The following is a 21983-nucleotide window of genomic DNA, read 5'->3' as shown; positions in this document are numbered from 1 at the left end:
GGGAAAGGTGACAATGACAGTAGGCAACAGTAGGCTGTACAGCATCCATAGGCAGTGGATGATCGAACAGTTGAGGGAGAACCATGATCAGGCTAAACAAGGACAGGTCCCGTCTTGAATCAGTGACGGGTAGATACGGCACTTGTTCCACAGAAGAGACATACCAATATTTTACATTATCAATTATGGCAACTGATCAAAGTCTGGCTTAGAGATTATTGTAAAGAGACCCCAGGAAAAATCGTGGGAATGGTACTGTGGTTGCCGATCATAAAATTGAATCAAATGGGTTCCAAGTCTTCAAGGTAGAAAATGTCAGCATTATCCAATAGGGAGTGCGCATGATTAGAATATGACGGCACCCTTCTGTACACTGTTGAGAATGAGGGAAGGCTCATAGGTACCACTCTGTGTAAATGACTGTAGAAAGTATTAGCAATTCTATGCACCTATCCCATACATTCAAGTAAACATGTCTTGTGTGGGTTTTGGACAAATGCCATTCTAAGTTGTCCTGTACAGATCTAGTTAAAAATCACACAACACCAGGTTATAGCCCAACAGGTTTATTTGGAAGCACTAGCTTTCGGAGCGCTGATCCTTCATCAGGTGGTTGTGGAGAATAAGATCGTAAGACAGAATTTATAGCAAATGTTTACAGTGTGATGTAACTGAAATTATATATCGAAAAAGACCTGGATTGTTTGTTAAGTCTCTCAGCTTTTAGAATGACCATGTTGCTTTCAGTTCTTTCATATGTAAACCGCAAAACCTTCTTTTAAAAGTTACATTCTCAAGTGAACTTTAACAATTGGTGTCATATCAGCCCAGATAATGTATTGAAGATGTGAGTTTCCCTGTGAGGCTGTCTGTGTCACATACCACACAACCTTGTCACGGTAAATGCTGCAAGACATGTCAGAATGTCGACACGGATACCACCGTTACGCGTGGGGACACCTCCCACCATGTACATGGCAGGTACTCATGTGACTCAGCCAATGTTGTCTATCTCATACGCTGCAAGCAAGGATGCCCTGAGGCATGGTACATTGGCGAGATCAAGCAGAGGGCTACGGCAATGGATGAATGGACACCGCATAACAATCAACAGACAGGAGTGTTCCCTCCCAGTCAGAGAACACTTCAGCAGTCCAGGTCATTTGACCTCAGACCTTCAGGTGACTGTCCTCCAAGGTGGACTTCAAGACAGGCAACAGTGAAAAGTGGCTGAGCAGAGGCTGATAGCCAAGTTCGGTATGCATAAGGATGGCCTCAACCGGGACCTTGGGTTCATGTCACACTACAGGTGATCCCAGAGCACTGCACTACACACACACACACACACACACTCTCTCTCTCTCTCTCTCTCTCTCTCACACAGACACTCATAACACCCTCCATTCTCCATCCCCACAACCCTCACACACCCACATAAATTTGTGAGGTGAATTTGTACTTGCAGAATTACATTTTACTTTGCTCAAAAACTGCATGAATCCATGTAAGATTCTGTAAGTCTGCTTTTTAGATTAGAATCAGTCTGACCATTGTGGCACAGACAGCTTCACAGGGAAACTCACACCTTCAATACATTATCTGGGCTGACATGACAACAATTGTTAAAGTTCACTTGAGAGTTTACATTTTTTTTTAAAGTTTTGCGATTTACGTATGAAAGAACTGAAACCAATATGGTCATTCTAAAAGATGAGAGACTTAACAAACAATCCAGGTCTTTTTCAATATAAAATTTCAGTTACATCACACTGTAAACATTTGTTACAAATTCTGTGCCTTACAATCTTATTCTCCAAAACCACCTAATGAAGGAGCAGCGCTCCGAAAGCTAGTACTTCCAAATAAACCTGTTAGACTATAATCTGGTGTTGTGTGATTTTTAACTTTGTACACACCAGTCCAAAACTGGCGTCTCCAAATCATGTACAGATCTAGAGAGCTTAAACACAGGCATCACTCAGGCAGTTTAGAGTGGGGAGGGAGAATACTGCATCACAATATCTCTAAAGCACTACCAGTACTGGACCTTCACATACAGTCAGAGATGTACAGCACAGAAATAGACCCTTTTGTCCAACTCTTCCTCGCCGACCTGATATCCTAACCTAATCTTGTCCCATTTGCCAGCACTTGGCCCATATCCCTCTAAACCCTTCCTATTCATATACCTGTACAGATGCTTTTTAAATGTTGTAATTGTACCAGCCTCCACCACTTCCTCTGACAACTCATTCCATAAACACACCACCCTCTATGTGAAAACGTTGCCCCTTAGGGCCCTTTTAATTTTTTCCCCTCTCACCCTAAACCTACGCCCTCTGGTTCTGTACTCCCCCCACTCCAGGAAAAAGATCTTGTCTCATGATTTTATAAACCTCCGTAAGATCACCCCTCAGTTTCCAATGCTCCAGGGAAAATAGCCCCAGCCTATTCAGCCTCTCCCTGTAGCTCAAATCTTCCAACCCTGGCAACATCCTTGGAAATCTTTTCTGAACCTTTTCAAGTTTCACAACATCCTTCCAATAGGAGGGAGACCAGAATTGCTCACAATATTCCAAAACTGGCCTAACCAATGTCCTGTACAGCTGCAACATTACCTCTCAACTCCTATAGTCAGTACTCTGACTAATAAAGGAAAACATACCAAACACCTTCTTCACTATCCAACGTACCTGTGACTCCACTTTCAAGAAACTATGAAACTACACTCAAGGTCTTTTTGTTCAGCAACACTCCCTAGACCTTACCATTAAATGTATAAGTCCTGCCCTGTTTTGCCTTTCCAAAATGTAGCATCTCACATATATCTAAATGAAACTCCATCTGCCACTCCTCAGTCCATTGGCCTATCTGATCAAGATCCCGTTGTACTCTGACGTAATCTTCTTTGTTGTCAACTACACCTCCAATTTTGATGTAATCTGCAAACATGTAATATACAAAACACTATCTTTTGTATAAGGCTACACATACCAGCCAGGACAGTCTAATTGAGCTCACAGACATTCACAGGAGCAGGGAGAACTTTGTCGATGTCAGTGACGACTTCTGACAAACTTATGGGGATTATTGAGAGAAGTGTGACACTGGCATTTAAAATCAACTAAAAAATTACAGCAGGTTCAGACACAATTAGCAAATGCACATAAAGGTTTTGTCACTGTCATTCAGCAGACAGAGCAAATTCAAAAGTGTATCAAGGATATCAAAATGACTCATTTTGATGACCTCTGGGATTGGGGTTCAAACATGCAGATACAGCTATGGGTGCATCTCCTATTACATGTGGCTATGTTGCTCATCCTGTTTACTTTGATCTATCTCACCATCCTCACTGGAGAAAGGAACTCATCCAGAAACTAACTAACTATATTCCTACAGCAGGAACTAAGAAATTAATGAACCTGAATTGCATCATGAAGGGACTATTTGAATTGCTGTGCAGTATGAATTTTATTCAATCAATTGTTGCTAATCATCAGAGGCTTGAAGGTAAGCTAGTATATGCAAATAGTAGCTAATTCTCACTTATGTATTAAGTTATTTCATTATAGTACTATTAAACTTATTGATGTGTGTAAGGAAGATAGCTAATAATAACCAATATACCAACTATGTACAATGGGGAGCGCAGATACGCAGGGAGTTACACTGTCCATCTGAGACTTAGTACATTCCTGCACGATAGTCTGAGCCCATGATCCCATTTGCTCGAGAAGATTCAAAGGATTAACAACAGGGACTGTGGTCCAGCTATCACAGGCCCAAAATCATACATTCTAAATTGACCCAGTCAGAGAAAGCAGGCCTTAGAGAAATTTGGCCCAACTAAACTGAACAGCAGCCAGGAGCTATTGGTTACAGAGAATAATAGAAACTAAGGCAAGGAAGTTACAAAGGTACAGGGAAACCAATTACAACCAGCCCAAGGACTGTATGGTGGAGAAGTGTTGATCAGACAGCCTGACATCTTGACTGCCTGAGTATGTGCACTTTACAGCTCTTGGCGTGACAACAGTGAAGGGTATTGGCATAACTCCATTGGATGATTTTAACCCAGTTTATGATCCATTGGCCAAAGGTCACAAAACTTTCCAGAAGATCTGGGGTGAGAGGGGCGTACAAACACACAACTGGGAATCACCCCATCAGTGAAGATTCTATGAAGACTTGTTGAATGCAGAAGACCCAAGAAGATCCAGGAGAAGATCCACCCTGACCTGCAAGATCCACCTTTATAGAAGTTAACCAGCTCTACTTTGGACAGGAAGGAGATTGCAGCGACGTTCGAACACGTCGATCATAGCAGGTAATATTCTTTCTGAGATGGACAAAGCTAGATAGAGAGTAAATATTGTCGGAATTTGGGAAATGCTCACACAGTGTTTTTAAGAAGAAATAGTTTGTTAATAAAATTGAGTTGAACCACAAATCAAATTCTATGTCGGTTTACTCAAGTGCTCTTGTCATTAAGATGGACAAAGTGCTTTTAGTACATCAACTCTCATTGTTTGGTCCACACCTGTGTCCTCATTGTCATGATGTCACAGGCAATAGCACTGCATGTGCAGAGTGTGCAACCTCACGAAAACTGGTAAATTTCCAACCGTTCTAACTGCACTCTTTCTGGACAGTGTTAGAAGTGTTGTAGATTTTCAGCATAAGAGTACTGCGTGCATATTTTCTACATATTCAACACCACAGTTGGCTAACAATTTTCACAAGGATATATCAAAAAGCATATAACAAAATTGCAATCCTGATCACAACGTTTGTTTATTTTCAGTGCTTCATGCCTATGTTATTTTCTAAGTTTTTAGAGTAAAATATCAAAAAAGCCATGATGCAGAAATTAAAGATATCACACTCGAAATAACGGTCCATGATTGTGATTTTTAAAATTGCGGATAGTCGTCGGATCAGATAGGAAAGCTTACCTCTAGAAAATCTTTAGGGGCATAGACTGGTCGGAAATGGCTCAAATCTAGAAAAATATGATGCACAAGAATTTTGATCCAGTATTTCAATATGTAGCAGACAAAGAAAACAGCAGCCACTGACAATGTCCGGTCACAGCTAATCAATTAATTGGAGAAAGTTAAAGCATCAGAACACTCCTCTAAATAAGAGATAACAGTATGAGTAATTCACTTAAAGAGCAGTTTTTAAATTGTTTCCTGCTGCTATGGCTATCTTTGTATAATTGCTCTATAAGCAACTTTGATAGGTTGTTTGCATACAACACACAGCACTTAAAGAGACTAATTCCATTTGCATCACTCATATAGAACTTAACACAGACTTGGGGCATCTTGTGGCAAATGTAATGAGTTTGTTCCAAATCCAACGATATTGTCCTAATCGCTGGGGTGGAAATCAATTCTGAAACATTTTTTCTTTATTTTTGTCAGTTTTTACCTGAAAGGATATCAGTACTGGGTGAATGGAACATTTTACACTTGAGGAGCATAGTGTCAGCTTCAAGCCCAGGACAGATACAGCATGGTTAGATACAGAAGGAAACTCCAGCCACTTTGATAAAATAAAAAATGCCTTACACACAACATTCGAAAAAAATTCCCTATCCATACCGTTATATTTTTCATACCAATCATTGGAACCACATTAGACACAACTTTGCACTGCCTGTTATGTTAGACTGGTTCTGAATGTATACTTGAAGATGAATACTAATTTTTCCAGTGGGCATCCCCAAGATTCAACATTTTGCAACATATTTAAAATGTCAAGAGATCAATGAAAATTAAAATTCAAAGTAAATCATGTAAAATGTATCCATTGAGCAGAAGTAGATAAAATAGAAATAGATAAAAATATCTAGAGACACATTTGTCAATTTGGAACATAGCAGAATGTCAGGTGACACAGTCTCTATGTCACAACAAGTCTTTAAATACTGCACGTCATTCAAATATTTATTACTGTATACCTGGTTCATCAGTCCCCATCTCATTCCATTTGTTTAAAAGCTCCTTCTGTTCATCTGCAGACCTCTGTACACAGGAAGGACATGTAATGAATAAGTTATTATTCAAATGCTTCAATCTTTGTTTTGGTAAACAATTTATTTTAAAGACTAAAACAATCTAGTTTTTCTGCACCTTTTTTGCTAAAGGAATACCCAGCTCTGCACACATGCTGTTTAAACTTTTCAGAACACGTTTTTCCCAGTTCACCTGCAAAACAGTGTATTAAGACTTCAGAAGACATGCACATGAACATTATAGAGCAAAACTTGCATACAAAGACACTACACTAAGCTTTATGAAGCCCTATAAATATTTTGTTTTTTAAAATGCATTAATGCCAGTGTTCTACATCTTTATGCCTTCATTTTGTCTTAATTGATTACAGATAAAACAAAAGTACCTTTTGGATGCAAATCTACGATGTCTGACGTCATGCAACATCAAGAAAAAAAACAAAAGCAATATATATATATATCTATAGTATGATTCTATTATTAATAAGAATAATGGCTGAACTGAAACAAAAACAGAATTTGCTGAGAAAATTCAGCAGGTCTGGCAGCATCTATGGAGAGGAAGCAGAGTTAAAGTTTTGGATACAGTGACTCTTCTTCAGAACCAGTTGTAACCAGGAAAAGTTGGTATATGTGCTGAAGTTGGGTAGGGGGAAGGGGAGGAGTAAACAGTGGATAGAGATGAAGCCCAGAGAAAGATAACAACAGTTGGTCAAAGAAATGGGTAAAGATCAGCCTGAAGGAATCAACAGTGCTTACTGGGACCAGTAGTAGCTAAGAATTAAATGGTTCTGGTGGCAGCCCATATGATGATAAAACCTGATGCATAGAGGTTGGTGATAAGGGCATGGGAGAAGGTGCTCAGGTCCTAAAATTACTTAACTCGATTTTGAGTTCCAAAGGCTGCACAGTTCCAAGTGGAAAATGAGTTGCTGTTCTTCCATCTGCTGAGCTTCACTGAAGAACTGCAGCAAGCCTCAGACAGAGATGTTGGCCAGGGTACATAGTGATAAATTGAAGTGACAGACAACAGAAAGCTCAGGATCATTTTTGTGGGAGAACGTAGGAATTCTGCAAAGTGATAGCCAAGTCTGCACCTTGTCTCCTCAGTGTAGAGGAAACCACATTGTCAGCAGTGAATACAGAAGATTACAATGAGAGACATGCAGAAAAGTCATTGCTTCACCTGGAAGATGTGTTCGGGGCCTTGGATAGTGAGGAGGGAGGAAGTAAACAGGCAGGTGTTATGCCTTGTGCAATTACATGGGAAGGTATCATGGGAAAGTGGGGAGATGTTGGGAGTGGAAAAGGAGTGGACCAGAGACTGTCCCACAGTGAGCAGTCCCTGTGGAAGGCTAGTAAGGGAAGGGTCTATTGGTGGTATACCACTGTATGTAAGAGAAACGGTGGCTAATGATTCTTTGGACGTGGAAATTGGTGAATCCTATTGCTGTTGTGGGAGAGAAGAGAAATGTTGAGACCTGAAGTGCAGGAGATAGGTTGAACACAGCTGAGGGCCCTGTCAACAATGGTGGTGGCAGCAAATCCTCAGTTGAGGAAGAAGGTGGGCATTTCAGAGGCCAGATTTTAGAAGCTGGCATTATTGGATCAGATGAAACTGGGAGAATGAAATAGAGTCTTTATAGGAAGCAGGGTATGAGAATGTATCATCAAGGTAACTGTGGGAGTCTGTGGGTTTGTAGTGGAAATCGTCCATTTTCAAAAGTGAGAGTGTTTCAGAGGTTACCATGAAACACAGTCCACATTTGAAGTTATGAATAGGACATTCGTTCACTGGACATAACAGTGAGGCAAAGATATTAAAGGATGTAAGTTAAAGGCGGACATGAACAGTTAAGTTTCAGATTAGCCATGATCTCACTGCATAATGGAACAAACTCAAGGGCTAAATGGTCTACACCTACACTATATTGCTATGTAAATTATAGCATCAAGTACAAAAATAAGAAAGTCAAGGCAATTTACTGGTTTACCAGGCTAATATCAGAGGTGAAGTAGTTCAGTTCTGTGGAGAAACTGGGATTGTTATCCGTAGAACATAAAAAGCTCTTGTGAAACCTAACAGTGATACTCAAAATTTATGAGGGGACTTTATACACCAAATAAGCAGAAACTACTTTCTTGGACAAGTCAATCAGTAACTGGAGGTCACAGATTAAAGCTATTGACAGAAGAACTAGAGTGTGAATGAGGTTAAATATGCTCCCAGAGGGTTGTTAAGATCTGGAAGACATATATTAAAGTTTGGTGCAATCATGTTCTCCAAAAGCCTTTACAAGTTCATTGGAAATGGACTTGTACAGGACTTATTTTCACACTTAAAGGGAAAATTGCTGTGACATAGGGTAAAATTGGACATCATTTTAAATTTATTTTCTGGGATGTGAGCATCGCTGGCTAGATCAACATTATTCCTATTCCCTAGCTGCTCTAACAAAGTGGTGGTGGAGCCACTTTCTTCAACTGTTGCAGTCCATGTATTGAAGGTACACCTACATTGTTGTTAGGAAGGAAATTTCAGGTTTTAACCCAGCAACAGTGAAACAACAAAGAAATAGTTCCAAGTTAGGGTGGTGGGTGGTTTGAATGGGAGTTTCCGGGTGGTGATGTTCCCATGCATCTGCTGCCCTTCTCCTTCTAGGTGATACAGGTTACATGTTTGGAAAGGGTTGTTAAAGGAGTGGGGAGTTGCTGTAATGCATATTGTTGGTGGCATACACTGTTGGTGTTGTGCATCAATGTTGAATGTGATGGTATCAATCAGTCCTGATCAGTGTCAAGATTCTTGAATATTATTGGCATTGTGCTAAACAGCCTTCCATCCATTGACTCCATCTAGAGCTCCTGCTGTCTCAGGAAAGCAATCATCATAACCACAGACCCTTTCCACCCCGGTTATACTCTCTTCAAACCTCTTCCACCCAGAAGATATAAAAGTTTGAATACACATACAAACAGATTCAGGAACAGCTTCAGCTCCACTGTTAAACTGGCATTTGAACGAAGCTCTCAAACGTTAACTTTAATCTCTCTCTCTGCCCTTTCTCTGTGGCTGTAATACTGTATTTTGCATTTTGTTCTACTACTCTGATGCACTTTGTATGATACAATCTGCCTGAGTAACATGTAAAGCAAGTACATGTGACAACAATAAATCAAACTCAAACTCATCCAGTCAAGTGAAAAGTTTATCTGATGATCGTACCTGTGCCTGTAGATGGTGTAGGTTTTGGGGAGTCAAGAGACAAGTTGTTGCCAAAACATTCCCAGTCTCCAAACTGTTCTTGTAGCTGCAGTATTTGCAAGGCTGGACCAGTCAGATTTATGATCAATGGTACTCCACCAAGATGTTGGTAGTGAGAGATTCACTAATAGCAATTGCACCAAATGTCAACAGGAGATGTGTAGATCTCTCTCTTTGGAGACTGTCATTGACTGGCAACATCATTGACCTGACTTGTTACATATCAGTCCAAACCTGACTGTTGTTCAAATCATGCTGGCATGAGGACATGGACTACTTCAGTATTTGAGTCATATAAACCACTGAACATTGTGCAATCATCAGAGAACTTTCCTATATCTGACCTTATATGGAGGGGAGGGTTACAGATGGAATAGTTGAAAATGGTTGTGCGTAGGACACTACCTAAAGGAACTCTGGCAGTGGTGTCCAGCAACTGAGATAACTGACTTTCAACAACCACAACAATCTCCCTTTGTAACTGGCTCCAATTGGCTGAGAAGTTTTCCCCAGTTGCTACTGATCCATTTATGCTAAGGTTCCTTGGTGCCGGAGTCAAGTCAAATGCTGCCTTAAATCCAGGTCAATCATTCTCACATCACTTCAAGTGTAGCTCTTTAATCATTTAGACTAGTGCAATAATAAGGTCAACAGCTGAAAGGTTTGATAGAAAACAAACTGAGTGTCAGTGAACAGGTTATTGCTAAGTAAGCTCCACTTGATTCTACTGACAATGACATCTTCCATCACCTTGCTGATGATTGAGTAGAGGGATGGGTTATAATTGGTCAGATTGGATTTGCCCTGCAATTCGTGGACAAGTCATACCTGGGAAACTTTCCACATTCCTCCACATTGTAGCTGCACTGAAACAGCTTAGTGATGGGTGCTGCTAGTTCTGGAGCACAGGTCTTCAGTACTATTGCTGGAATATTGTCAGGGTTCACAGCCTTAGCAGTATTTGTTGCCTTCGCTGTTTCTTGGTATCATGTGGACAAAATTAGAGTAACTTAAGATTGGCATTTGAAACTCTGTGAATCTCACAAAGAGGCTGTGATAAATTATCTACTTGACACTTCAGACTGAGGCTTTCAGGCTGCATATGCTATATCTATGCCATTTACATTAATGTGCTGGGCTAGTCCTTTATTGAGCATAGGATTGAGGATGTTGGTGGAGCCTTTGTCTCCACTTAGTGTTTAGTTATCCACTAGCATTCATGGCTGTCGCAGAACTGCAGAACTTAGATCCATTCCGTCGACCATGGGATGCTTAGCTCCATCTACTGCATGTTGCTTTTGCTGTTTGGCATACAAGTAGTCCTATATGTAGCTTCACCAAGTTGACACCTCATTGTTAGCTACGCCAGTGTTGTTCCTGGCACACCTTCCTGCACTCCTCATTGAGCCAGAGTTGATTGCCAGCTTTATAGTATTGAAGTGGCAGATATTCTGCATCAAGAAATTAGATTGTGGTTGAATATTTCTTCTGTTTCTGATGACCTGCACTGCATTATGGATGTTCACTTTTGAGTTGCTAGATCTGTTCAAACTCCATCCTATTTAGCAGGTAGTACTGCCACAAAGCTGACATAGGCAGAACAGGCAAATTATTCTATCTAAATCATGGAACCCCTGCAGTGCAGATTGAGGCTATTCAGCCCATTGAGTCTGCACCAACCCTCCGAACAGCATCTCACCCTATCCTCAGAAACCAACACTTACTGTGGTTACCCAAGCTAGCCTGCATGTCCCTGGATGCTATGGGACACTTTAGCATGGTTGATCCATCCAGTTTGGCCAGTTCAACGTCTCACCCAACACTGCATCAATGCCTCAGAATCAGTGTTGATTTTTTTGCTCAAGTCCTGGAAGGTAACTGAAACTCAAAACCTAACAGGAAGCTTTGCTACCAATGTGCCATAGCTGACCCCTCAGAGACATTATATGGCATACAGAAAGCACAGACAACAGGGAATATGCTTCAGGTACAATCTTCGAATTGTGGGAGGAAACTGTAGCACCCACATAGACCAAGGAGAATGTGCAAACCACACAGACAGTTGCCCAACACTTGAATTGAACCTGGCGCTGTGAAGCAGCAATGCTAAACACTGAGCTGCCCCTAAAGCTGTAAAATTCTTTGATTCTAAACTAGGTCTGATTTATTCTTATTTTTGATTCATATGTTTTTTAAAATGGGCTTTCATTTATCTTCTTCTCTGCCTTCAGCAGTATCAATCTTGGTATTTTCTTGAGTAATAAACTTTTATTTAAACTTTATCAACTTAGAGAAAAGGTCACAAGAAGAAAACCTTTCTTTATAACAACTATACTAAATTTATGGGGAATAAATATATTTTCTCATATGTTGAATTTCAATCCATTGCAATACTGTATAACAATGCAGAAGTGCAGATCTTTAAGTGTACTGTAGTGAAAAGGATGTTCAGGTAGACCATCATAGAAGGCATGTTTTCTTGAAAGTATGCCAATATCTAAATGAGTAGCTTAGAAAATGCTTACAATTTCAAAGACCCAAACCCAATTAAATTCTGCAGTACAGCAAAACCTAAAACATAGCTGTTACATTACACCAATTGTACTCAACTGCCTTGTCTCTACCAACCTGTGCACGTCTCAAGTACATCAAACTCTCCTTAGTGTGCTCAGGTGGAGCAGCTGGATGACCAGGGTGGGGTAGGCTGCAGAAGAAAAACATTTATAATTAGAACCAGAATCAGTCTCATTGATTAAAGCAATACAACAAAACAACTCCTAAAAGCCTCAAAAATTATAAACAAAATTAAAATTTAAAAATGTTAAATGGAGACAACTCTGAAGAACACTACTACAAGTCCATGTATTATTATAATGTCACCCTATGCAACACCATATTTAATCCCACTAGTCAGCATGTTGCAAAATTCCCATTTCAGTCAACCAGTCAAAGGAAAGGTGTCTCCAAACATCTAAGTTGAAGAAAGTAGCAATGAATAAATCAAAAGATACTGTTCTGGCCTTGATTCTTTGTGATTCGTTCAACTGTTACATTGCCAGCTGCACTGAAACTACACTGTGCCTAAGTTTAACAAAGAAAATAACTTAAGTGGACAGAAGAATTAATGAAAAGTGAAAATTCAAATTATATTATTGTAAATTATTTCTCAAACTGTTTCAGCATTAGGGTGCCTATGAACAAAATTTGCAAAGAATAGTCAATGGTAAAAAATAGCATATCGAGAAAAATGGCATAATTAAAAAAAGACTTTAAGTTCAAAACTAATAATGGAAGCTTGCCTAACTCTATTCTTCAAATGGTCTCAAATCCTCAATACGCCACAGGAATAATGTCTGCACTGACTCTGGGAAACTACATACTTAGGATGCACATCAAATTATAACCATGATGTTGCAGATGGGTGATGCTGAATACATTTTTCTGTACCTATATTTCAAAGCCCAACAAGCTGCACCATTACACTAGCTTGTTTCGACTGAAGGTTGTATCCATCCTCTAATTCCAACTTTATGCTCTACATAGTATAGTGGGATGATTGAATCAGATTATGTGTGAAGTTACATGAAAAATAGAGATCCGTCAGAGTAAGTAATCTTTCTTTTACATTAAGCATCTTTCCCACAGTGTAGGAGCAGAACCTACAAAAATAAAATTTGTTTGCTGGAGGTAATTTCAGATAACCTGTAACACCAATTACCAGAACAGATGTGCCAAAGTCAATATCTCTTGCGATAGTCTGCCCTAAAGAGTAATGCTAGGTAAATACGTTATGATATTTCCATAACTCAATGTTTCAGTCTGTCCTTCATGAGGATGATTATTTTGCCATCTTCTCTCCAAATAGAGGAAGAACTTCACCAATCGATCCAGATAACTAAAGTTCCTCATGCTTGGAAGCATTTTAATCTATCTTTTCTGCACCCTCTTTAAAGTCTGAACATCTGCCTAAATGCAGTGCCCAGAATTGCAGCCAAGATTAACACAAGTCTTCCCATTAAGGTTTGTCATAACTGCCTTGTTTTTGTACTCTATGTCTCTACTCAAAGTTTAGGATACTGTGTACCTCTTGATCGATTCATCATCTTGCCATGCCACATTCAATGATTTCTGCACCTATACCCCCAAGAACTCTTGCTTTTCGTATCACTTTAGAATGTCACCTCTTATTTTGTATTACCTTTCCTGGTTCTTCCTACAAAAGTGTATCACTTCACACTTCACTGCATTAAAGTCCATCTGTTATGTATTGACCAACATTGATAGATCTATGTCCTCTTGTCCATCACTATCCTCCTCTCAGTTCAGAATATTTCCAAGTTCTGTGTCATTTGCAACTGAGATTAACTAATCAATTGTGCAAATGCTTCAGCTTCTTGAGGAAAATCATTGGCATTATGGCACAATTAATTATGACTTTGTTTTGTATATATCACTTGCTGTTTGTGCAAATTAGTATTAGGCTCTACTGCAACATACCACAAGATACTTAATCCAGAATTGCTTCTTCTTGTAATGCAACAAAAAACAATTAATTTTCATTATTATATTATGTAAGATTAGAATTCTTCAAAATTCCAAATGCTTCCAAAATTTTTGAATTGCAAGTTCTTTTTCCAGTTTAACATCACTGTGGAACAACTCAACCATATGCCAAGGGACTTAATAAAGGGTCAGATTTCCCATGAGTTTCAGTTCTCAAATGCTTTACTAAGGTGCAGTGTTGAACCAAAGGGGAGGATGAAATTTCAATATTTCATGTCCAGGTGAGTTTCATACATTTTCCAGTATTTCACTCAAAGGTAGTATTTTGAAAACTTTGGACCAACTTCCATTTGTTCTTTTGAGACTGGATAATGAGACTGCACTGCAAATTCTAAATAAAACATTCAAATGATAAATTTAAAGTGTCATTTTATTCAAAATTTCTTTGTAAAATACTTAAAGCATTAAATAAGAAAGGGAAGGAAAGCTTCTACAGAAATGTAAGTCTTTATAACACCTACACATTCAGCTCACGGTAGACAGCATTCTGCAACTTCTTTTCCCAACCTGCAAAACAAGCATAAGGCAGTGATAAACAACACCTAAATTATTTCTAAAAATAACAAGATTTTCATTCCTATCTTCAAATGGATGGTAATACACAGTAGATCTAGGTAAGATTTACTAAAATGTTTCTAAGATTTAAGGTTTTAATTATAACCAGGAACTGAAATAAATCAACTTTCTTAAAAGAGGACATTTGAGAATTTTAAAGCTGATACAGGTTATACCTCCCTAATCCAGCATTCTCTGGTCCAGCAACTTCTGCAGACTGGAAGTGCAAGACCTCCTGTTTGCCAAAGAGCCCATAGTACATTCATTTTTCTGAGGTATATGTATTTTACAGTTTGGCAAGGAAGATTTCTGGACAATGCTTTCAAGATATTAGAAGAGGGGTCAGAGTAGAAAAAGGAACAGCCTAAAAACTCCCATGTTGACCCTGCCACATGACCTCTCATGGTCCAGAAAAATCTCCAGTCTGCCAAAGACCCAGTCTGCTCGATATCAACAGTTACAATTGCAGGTGATACTAATACCTGACAAGTCAAATTCCAGTGTGAAGTGGTTTGATAGACAAGATTTAAAAGCTAAACTGCCCTTCTGCTACTAAGATTCTTTTCTTCTGAACTCAACTTGCTTTTGCCTCCAGGCCTCCCCTTCTCTAGTAATAAAAACTTCAGTCAAGAGAAGCAGCAATTGTCGGTCAGTTAATGCAGGAGTTGGGCCATTCCCATTTGGCAATTTGGTCCCAGGTGGTCAGGTGGTTAGTCCAGAAAATCTGAGGATGGCTCTATTTTCATTCTAAGAATTGCCATTCAGACCTGGCAGTTAAACAAAATTAATCCAAGAGCAAATTATTGCAGAAGCTGGAATCTGAACTAAAAGCAAAAATGCTGGAGATCACAGCAGGTCAGGCAGCATCCATGGGGAGAAAGCAAGCTAACACTTGGTCTAGTCTTCAGCTGTAATTAAGAGTCGTCTAGACTCAGAACATTAGTTTGCTTTCTCTCCATGGATGCTGCCTAGCCCGCTGTGATCTCCAGCATTTTTTGTTTTCAGTCAAAATTAGTCCAGGCTTTGCTGATCCCTCAGTCATTGCCATCTGGGAGAAAGTGGGCCGGGTCAGTGTGGTAATCCTGCAAAGTCTATTCAGCGAGTGCAACATGTTCAGTCAGGGATTTAGGTCATACATGATCCAGGAGTGGACATCAGGTCATGCATGGCATTCGCATTCGCATTCCTTCCAGCAACTCAAGTTGAGGGATTATTCTGATTGCATTCAGTGACTGAAGGAATTGTCACAATCGCAGGGCGTAATTGTAGATAGTAGGGTGGGACCTGGCAGGATATGGCGGTCTCAAAGGGGAAGGTCATGGCAAGTCATGATCAGTCCAGTTTAGATGGGGGGGGGGGGTAAGTGCAGGGCTAGTAAAGCATCGCCAATTCAATTGTAGAGTGTAAAAGAGTCATTAACGGTCTGGTAAATGGGTTCAACTTAAATAAGGAGAGCGTGAAGGGGCTAAAACAAGCATAAGTCTAAACTTGACCATATTAATCCCAAATTTAACTATGCAAGGTTTCAATATTGATAAAGCAGCACCCAAATTGAGAGGAGTAAGTTACATTTTTGAAAGGGGGTGGAGTTCAGGGCTGAAATGTCAGGCCTCCTAAGTATCTACTCCAGTAATCAGGAGTTCAGTAATTACATGACTGGGAAATTAATGATAACTTAAAATTACAACTTTTGAACAAGGTATGCAATTTTATTTTAAGATCAAACAATAAATTATTCCAACTAAAGAACACAGAAAATTCTCCTTGCCTTCAGTGAGGAAGGGCTTCATGGAATTAATACACCTGTCTCTTCCCATGGACATTTATAAAGATCCAAGAAAAATCTGGAAAGTACTCAAAGACCAGATCAAAGCTAGAATTAAATTCAGGATTAACTGACTCCCAATCTAAGCAATACAGGCAACAACCCCAAAGATTATTAAGTATTTTGTCGGGAGGTTTAACAGCAAATGGAACAAATACATGAATGCAAAAAATAAGAGGATGAGGAGGACATTTGTCTTCTCAAGCCTTCTCACCATTCAATAGGATCATTGCTGATGTTCCCCAGACCTCAACTACTCTTTCATACCAGCTCCTCATAACCTTTAATATTTCAAAAATCTACCTCCTCTCAACATTATTCCAGTGATCTAGACTCCACAAGTCTTTACAGTAGAGAATACCAGGGATTCACCATTCTGACAGAAGAAGTCACAGAATAAGGAGGCATTCATTTAAAAATATGTCCCCTAATTCAAGATTCCCTCACTAGTGAAAACATCGTAGTATAATAGCACATTGGATTTTCTTTCCTGAACTTTTTGCTCATTAAGATTATCCTTAAATTGTACGTCTGATCAAGCTTTTAGTCTCCTTTATCCATGTCTCGATCCAACCAATCTTACTCCACCACTTCGTACCCCTTTATTTGGTTCAATGCTCATTTTTTTTCCCAAATATACGTTATTATAGTTTGGATTTTTTTAATAGAATTCCAGCAGATTCAAATGACAGAAGCTGAGTGACAGCTTCCTGGTCCATGTGAAGAATGAAAAAAATTAAAATTGTTCAATCCATTTTTCAAAAGTCAGAATTCCACCAAGCGGTGGAAAGTTCTCACTCCATCCAAGTTTTTTCTAAATGGTCTATTTCAAAAACATGCCGAGTTCTGCCCAAAGTAGATAAGGAGACATGGGAATGGGTAGGGATGGAATGGGGTAAGGATGGGGTATGGAATGGCAGTATATGAGTCATGTTAAGTGATGGGTTGCTATCTCAAAGAATCAAGTTGGATCTTCTGAACACCCAAACTCTTTCCTCACTATATTATGGTATTATACAAACCCAACATCTTCCCATTTGCACCTGTAAGACGATTCACATCTCAAGAGACCAAGATGAAATCAGGTCCAAGCAATTGATTTTATACTACGAGAAAACATTTTACATATGCTTGACAAATTCTGAAAAATTGTCTCAAAAATCTAAATGACTGAGCAGGACCAGAATATGACGCAAAAAATATTTTTCACTCAAAACACAACATTGCTGCAGTTCCAAGAGACTGAGAACTACTGCAGTTAAGAAGGGAGGATATATTTAAGCAAATTTTGAAACACCATTCAGACTATCTCAGCTTACTGAGACTTCAAATAAAATGGCAATACTGTGCCAGCAGCATAGCTGATCACAATCTACAACAATATTGTTTCTTATTATTATAACAAACAGCATTTAAATTCTACATACAACTTTAAAATCATCAGGTATGGAAAGAAACCATCACTTGAATGAATCCTCCTCAAACTCACACAAATACTACAAACTACTTGGTGCACAATATCCTTATCAATATCATTAAGTATAGTCTTTTATACAGTGAAATATGTGTTACAGACCAGGAACTGATGGTACTGATAAATCAAAAATGTAGGTTAGCAAGCAATTTAATTTTCTGAAGAAATAACGTAGTATCTTAATTTCTTCACAATAAGCAAATAAGTTAGGCATAAGGTTCCAGGATGGTTAAGGCAATAATTCCTACAGGAAGGTCATAAGTTCAATCAGAAGAAGGTCAAATAATGGCAACAGAAATATAAGTAGTAAAATTATTTATGTTGTATATACAAAACCTTTGAGCCCCACTCATTGTGGGGTTTCAGCAGCTAGGAGGTAAACTGTACAGTGTCATTGAACCACAACTATGACCACGAATTACCCAAGTTTTTTTCTATATTTCCATATTTCTCTTTCAAACAATAGTTTTACAAAGGTTTAATCAAAATAAATTAATGTGGAAATAATTTGCTCTGATGCATTTAAAATATTTTGAAGGAAATCAACTTTATATAAGGTACTTACAAAATTACAACATACATTTTAATGGGGTGAAGGGAATCAAAGATTCTGGTTTTTGTAGTGCTGTATAAACAAATTTCATTATAACATTTATTTTTCAGTTCTTAATTTGTTAAATACCACTTTGGATTTTAGTAGAAGTGTTTTAATTTACAAAGTAAAAATCTAAGGTGGATTTTTTTAACCTGATTTCCGTAAGAAGTCCTTCAGATCCTCCTTCAAAGATTCAATCCGAACCTCAGATTTGTGAAGGCAAGTCTGGAAATTAGACATAGAGTGTGAAGACTTTCCACGTTAGTCATAAAATAACAGAACAAACCAGAGAACTCTTCAATTTGTGGTGCAGGGAAAGTGGGGACTGCTGATGCTGGAGATCAGTCAAAATATGTGGCACTGAAAAAGCACAGCCAGTCAGGCAGCATCCAAGAAGCAGGAGTCAACGTTTCAAGCACACGTTTTTCCTGATGAAGAGGTTATGCTCAAAACGTCAACTCTCCTGCTCCTTGGATGCTGCCTGGCCGGCTGTGCTTTTCTAGCACTGTACTTTTTTACTTCAATTTGTGGCACAGTCAGTACTAAGAAAGTGCAACTCAAGGAAAAAAATGTGCATCTGTTTCTAACACACAGTATACTGCAAATATCATTTTGACTCTTCCATTGGTCACAAATGACAATCAGAGTATCCAACATGATAAATAGAATGTTAAGCTCCAACTCCACAATTGTGTACTATGAATCAGTACTTGGTAAATTATGCTGGAAAATATACCTTAAAATTTAAGTGTCACCAAACAGACAGAGAATTCTATACCACAAACAAGGCGGCAGTTTGGTCTAGTGCAAAAGAGAAACCCACTTAGTCCCATACTGTTGTCATTATTGCCAATAACATTCGTTGTCCCTTTCTACATCAATCAACTTCTCTTTTTAAATATGCTGCATAAAACATGCTCTCATCTGCACCACTTTGAACAGTTTTTGGTTTCAACAATGATGAATAATATTATTATTTGCACATTTTCAGTTTTTTACTCACATTCAAAGGATATTGGTAATACAAAGAACCAGGTCTGGTGAAGCTACTGGGTCTCATAACTAACAACATTTGATTAAATAGCACCTATAATGTAGTAAAACATGCCAAGACACTTCACAAATAAAATTTGACAGTAAGGCACATACAGAGGCAAGGAGGTTCAGTGTGGGGATTTTAAAGTTTAGGGCTTAGGCAGCTGTCAACTGTGTGGCAATTAAAATTAATATCCATAATTAAAGCATCTCAATTGTGTTGTGCAATGCTCACTGAATTTCAAATGTATTTTATGATTCATCTCAAAATAATAGTCTGATTCCAACTGGTTGATTGCAGTTGTATCCTCAAGAAACCTCACCCAATTTTCTTTTAGCATTGTTGTGTATCCCTTTTTAAAAGATCAAAATCTATAAATCTACAAAATCCATTATATTAAAATTACATGTTTGCGACAGTGACATGTTCTTGTCTTGTCCATTTTTGCCTGCTGCAGGACAGATGGCCTACTCATTTGTAACAAATTTTAAGAATTGCATTTTAGCAGTTGGTATCTGCCTTAAGGATATTAGATTAGATTAGATTACTTACAGTGTGGAAACAGGCCCTCCGGCCCAACAAGTCCACACCGCCCCGCCGAAGCGTAACCCACCCATACCCCTACATCTACATCTACATGTACCCCTTACCTAACACTATGGGCAATTTAGCATGGCCAATTCACCTGGCCTGCACATCTTTGGACTGTGGGAGGAAACCGGAGCACCCGGAGGAAACCCACGCAGACACGGGGAGAACGTGCAAACTCCACACAGTCAGTCGCCTGAGGCGGGAAATGAACCCGGGTCTCCAGCGCTGCGAGGCAGCAGTGCTAACCACTGTGCCACCGTGCCGCCCACTTGTTGATTCCAGGGTGATTCTGGGAAGCATTGGAGAGCAAGTTCAGCATGTGACTGCAGGGGTGGTGTAAACTAGTCACTCATGTCATTATAAGACCATTTCGGGCATCCCACTTGTATAATTATTTTTCTGTGGTTGCACATGTGGTGTACGTTTTATGAACTGGAGGTCCTTATGGCACACAAACGGTGTGGGTGATCTGTGATTTCATAATAGTCACACATGCAGTCAATCACATCCTTCACCTGTGAGAAGCCAACCAAAGCCACCTGTAAATCTCTGCCCATTCTAATTGATTCAGTCACTAGAAAAATTGATTAAAAAGCCAACTTTAATACATTTCTATAGTATATTTAGTGGCTGCTAAAAAATATTAAACTGCCCAACAAACAGGCCTATTATCAGGATTATTAGGACATTATTTACCAATAATTTTCCAGAAACGTGTTCAGAAGTCAAAGTCAGCCAGACAATCAATACCTCAGGTACCTCCTAATGAGACTGGAATGTTAACTATTGTGTTAACCAAAGCCCCAGAGACAGAACGTCGCTAAGGAAAATCCCAATATAAAAGTTCTGCAAGTTACTCCTATCCTGTAAAATGATGTGATTGTGGCTTTCCACTTTGCCACTTCGATGGACCACAGATAGTTGTTTATCTGCAATAGAAGCCTTTGTCTTGATTGTGACAGATTCCCCCTTCATAGAAACCTCAACTCACAATGATGAAATCAACTTCTTTAATGATACAATTTCAAAAAAAAGTTAGGTAGGAGGTCAACACTGCTGCACACAACATCCATCAAAACACCTAAATCCGGACACAAAGGAGAAGCTAGGAGAAAGTGAGGAGTGCAGATGCTGGAGATCAGAGCCAAGAGTGTGGTGCTGGAAAAGCACAGCAGGTCAGACGGCATCCGAGGAGCAGAAGAATCAACGTTTCAGGCCAAAGCCCTTCATCAGGAATGAGGCTTGTGGTCTGGGCGGCTGAGAGACAAATGGGAAGGGGGTGGGGTTGAGAGAAAGGTAGCTGAGAATGAGATAGGTGAATGAAGGTGGGGGAGAAGGTGATAGGTCGGAGAGGAGGATGGAGCGGAGAGATGGGAAAGGTGATGGACAGGTCCTTGACCAGGATCCTTTAGATCCTGTTAGTGATGAACACCATTCATGTTAATTTTGAATGGTAACAACACAGAACAGTTGGTTTTGGCTGTTGCTTAAACTTCTCAGATATCTTACCTTTCCACTCAAAAAGATCAATGCCAACAGGATAAAGTAGCCTATTTCATTGGTACCCTGAGGCACAGAGGGTACCACATCACCCTTTATTTATATGTGCACGATACCTTAGCTCTGACTAACCAGCACCAAGCCAGTCCCTAGACTGAGGAGACCTTCTGAATCTCCTGATTTCCTTATTTTTGCCCTTTTTTCTTAATGTGCACTATTGTTATGAAGTTGAAGGTATGTATTGTATCTTTAAGGGAGAGAGAATGGTGTTCTGAACTGAGACATTATAAGCACCTGTATGTATGATTAGATAGCAGTACCAGAGTGTAAAATTGAAAGACCTAACATTTGGCAGTGAAATGAGTTTTGGTTGCTGATTTGATAACAATTCAAATTTAACCAATCAGTCTAAATTATGCCCCAGCATGCTAAAACCCAACTGTTTAATGTTCACTTTTAGAGTTAAGAAATAAATTGATATTATTTTCATTAAATAGTAGAATTTGGGAGTTCTCTGTCACTCATAGTTTAACAGATTATGAGGCGAGGCATGC

At 39.2% G+C, this 21983-nt stretch overlaps 1 protein-coding gene across 4 annotated transcripts in view; it reads right to left on the bottom strand.

Moving 5' to 3' along the window:
• tbc1d19 (TBC1 domain family, member 19) overlaps positions 1–21983 on the bottom strand; it is a 138792-nt gene that overhangs the window by 110228 nt on the left and 6581 nt on the right. For 3 of the 4 annotated variants that reach the window (XM_072566348.1, XM_072566429.1, XM_072566269.1), the window contains exons 2-7: positions 18455–18527; positions 14315–14360; positions 11919–11994; positions 6144–6218; positions 5972–6035; positions 4959–5005 (exon numbers count right to left, since the gene is read on the bottom strand). In XM_072566348.1, coding sequence (XP_072422449.1) covers positions 4959–5005; positions 5972–6035; positions 6144–6218; positions 11919–11994; positions 14315–14360; positions 18455–18527 — 381 coding nt within the window. Of the gene's footprint in view, positions 1–4958; positions 5006–5971; positions 6036–6143; positions 6219–11918; positions 11995–14314; positions 14361–16176; positions 17635–18454; positions 18528–21983 lie in introns of those variants that run through there. The other variant, XM_072566459.1, reaches the window with a different exon arrangement.

Source organism: Chiloscyllium punctatum, chromosome 1 (assembly GCF_047496795.1).
Source record: "Chiloscyllium punctatum isolate Juve2018m chromosome 1, sChiPun1.3, whole genome shotgun sequence".
Classification (NCBI taxonomy): Eukaryota; Metazoa; Chordata; class Chondrichthyes; order Orectolobiformes; family Hemiscylliidae; genus Chiloscyllium; species Chiloscyllium punctatum.
This window is presented reverse-complemented; position numbering and strand designations above follow the sequence as displayed.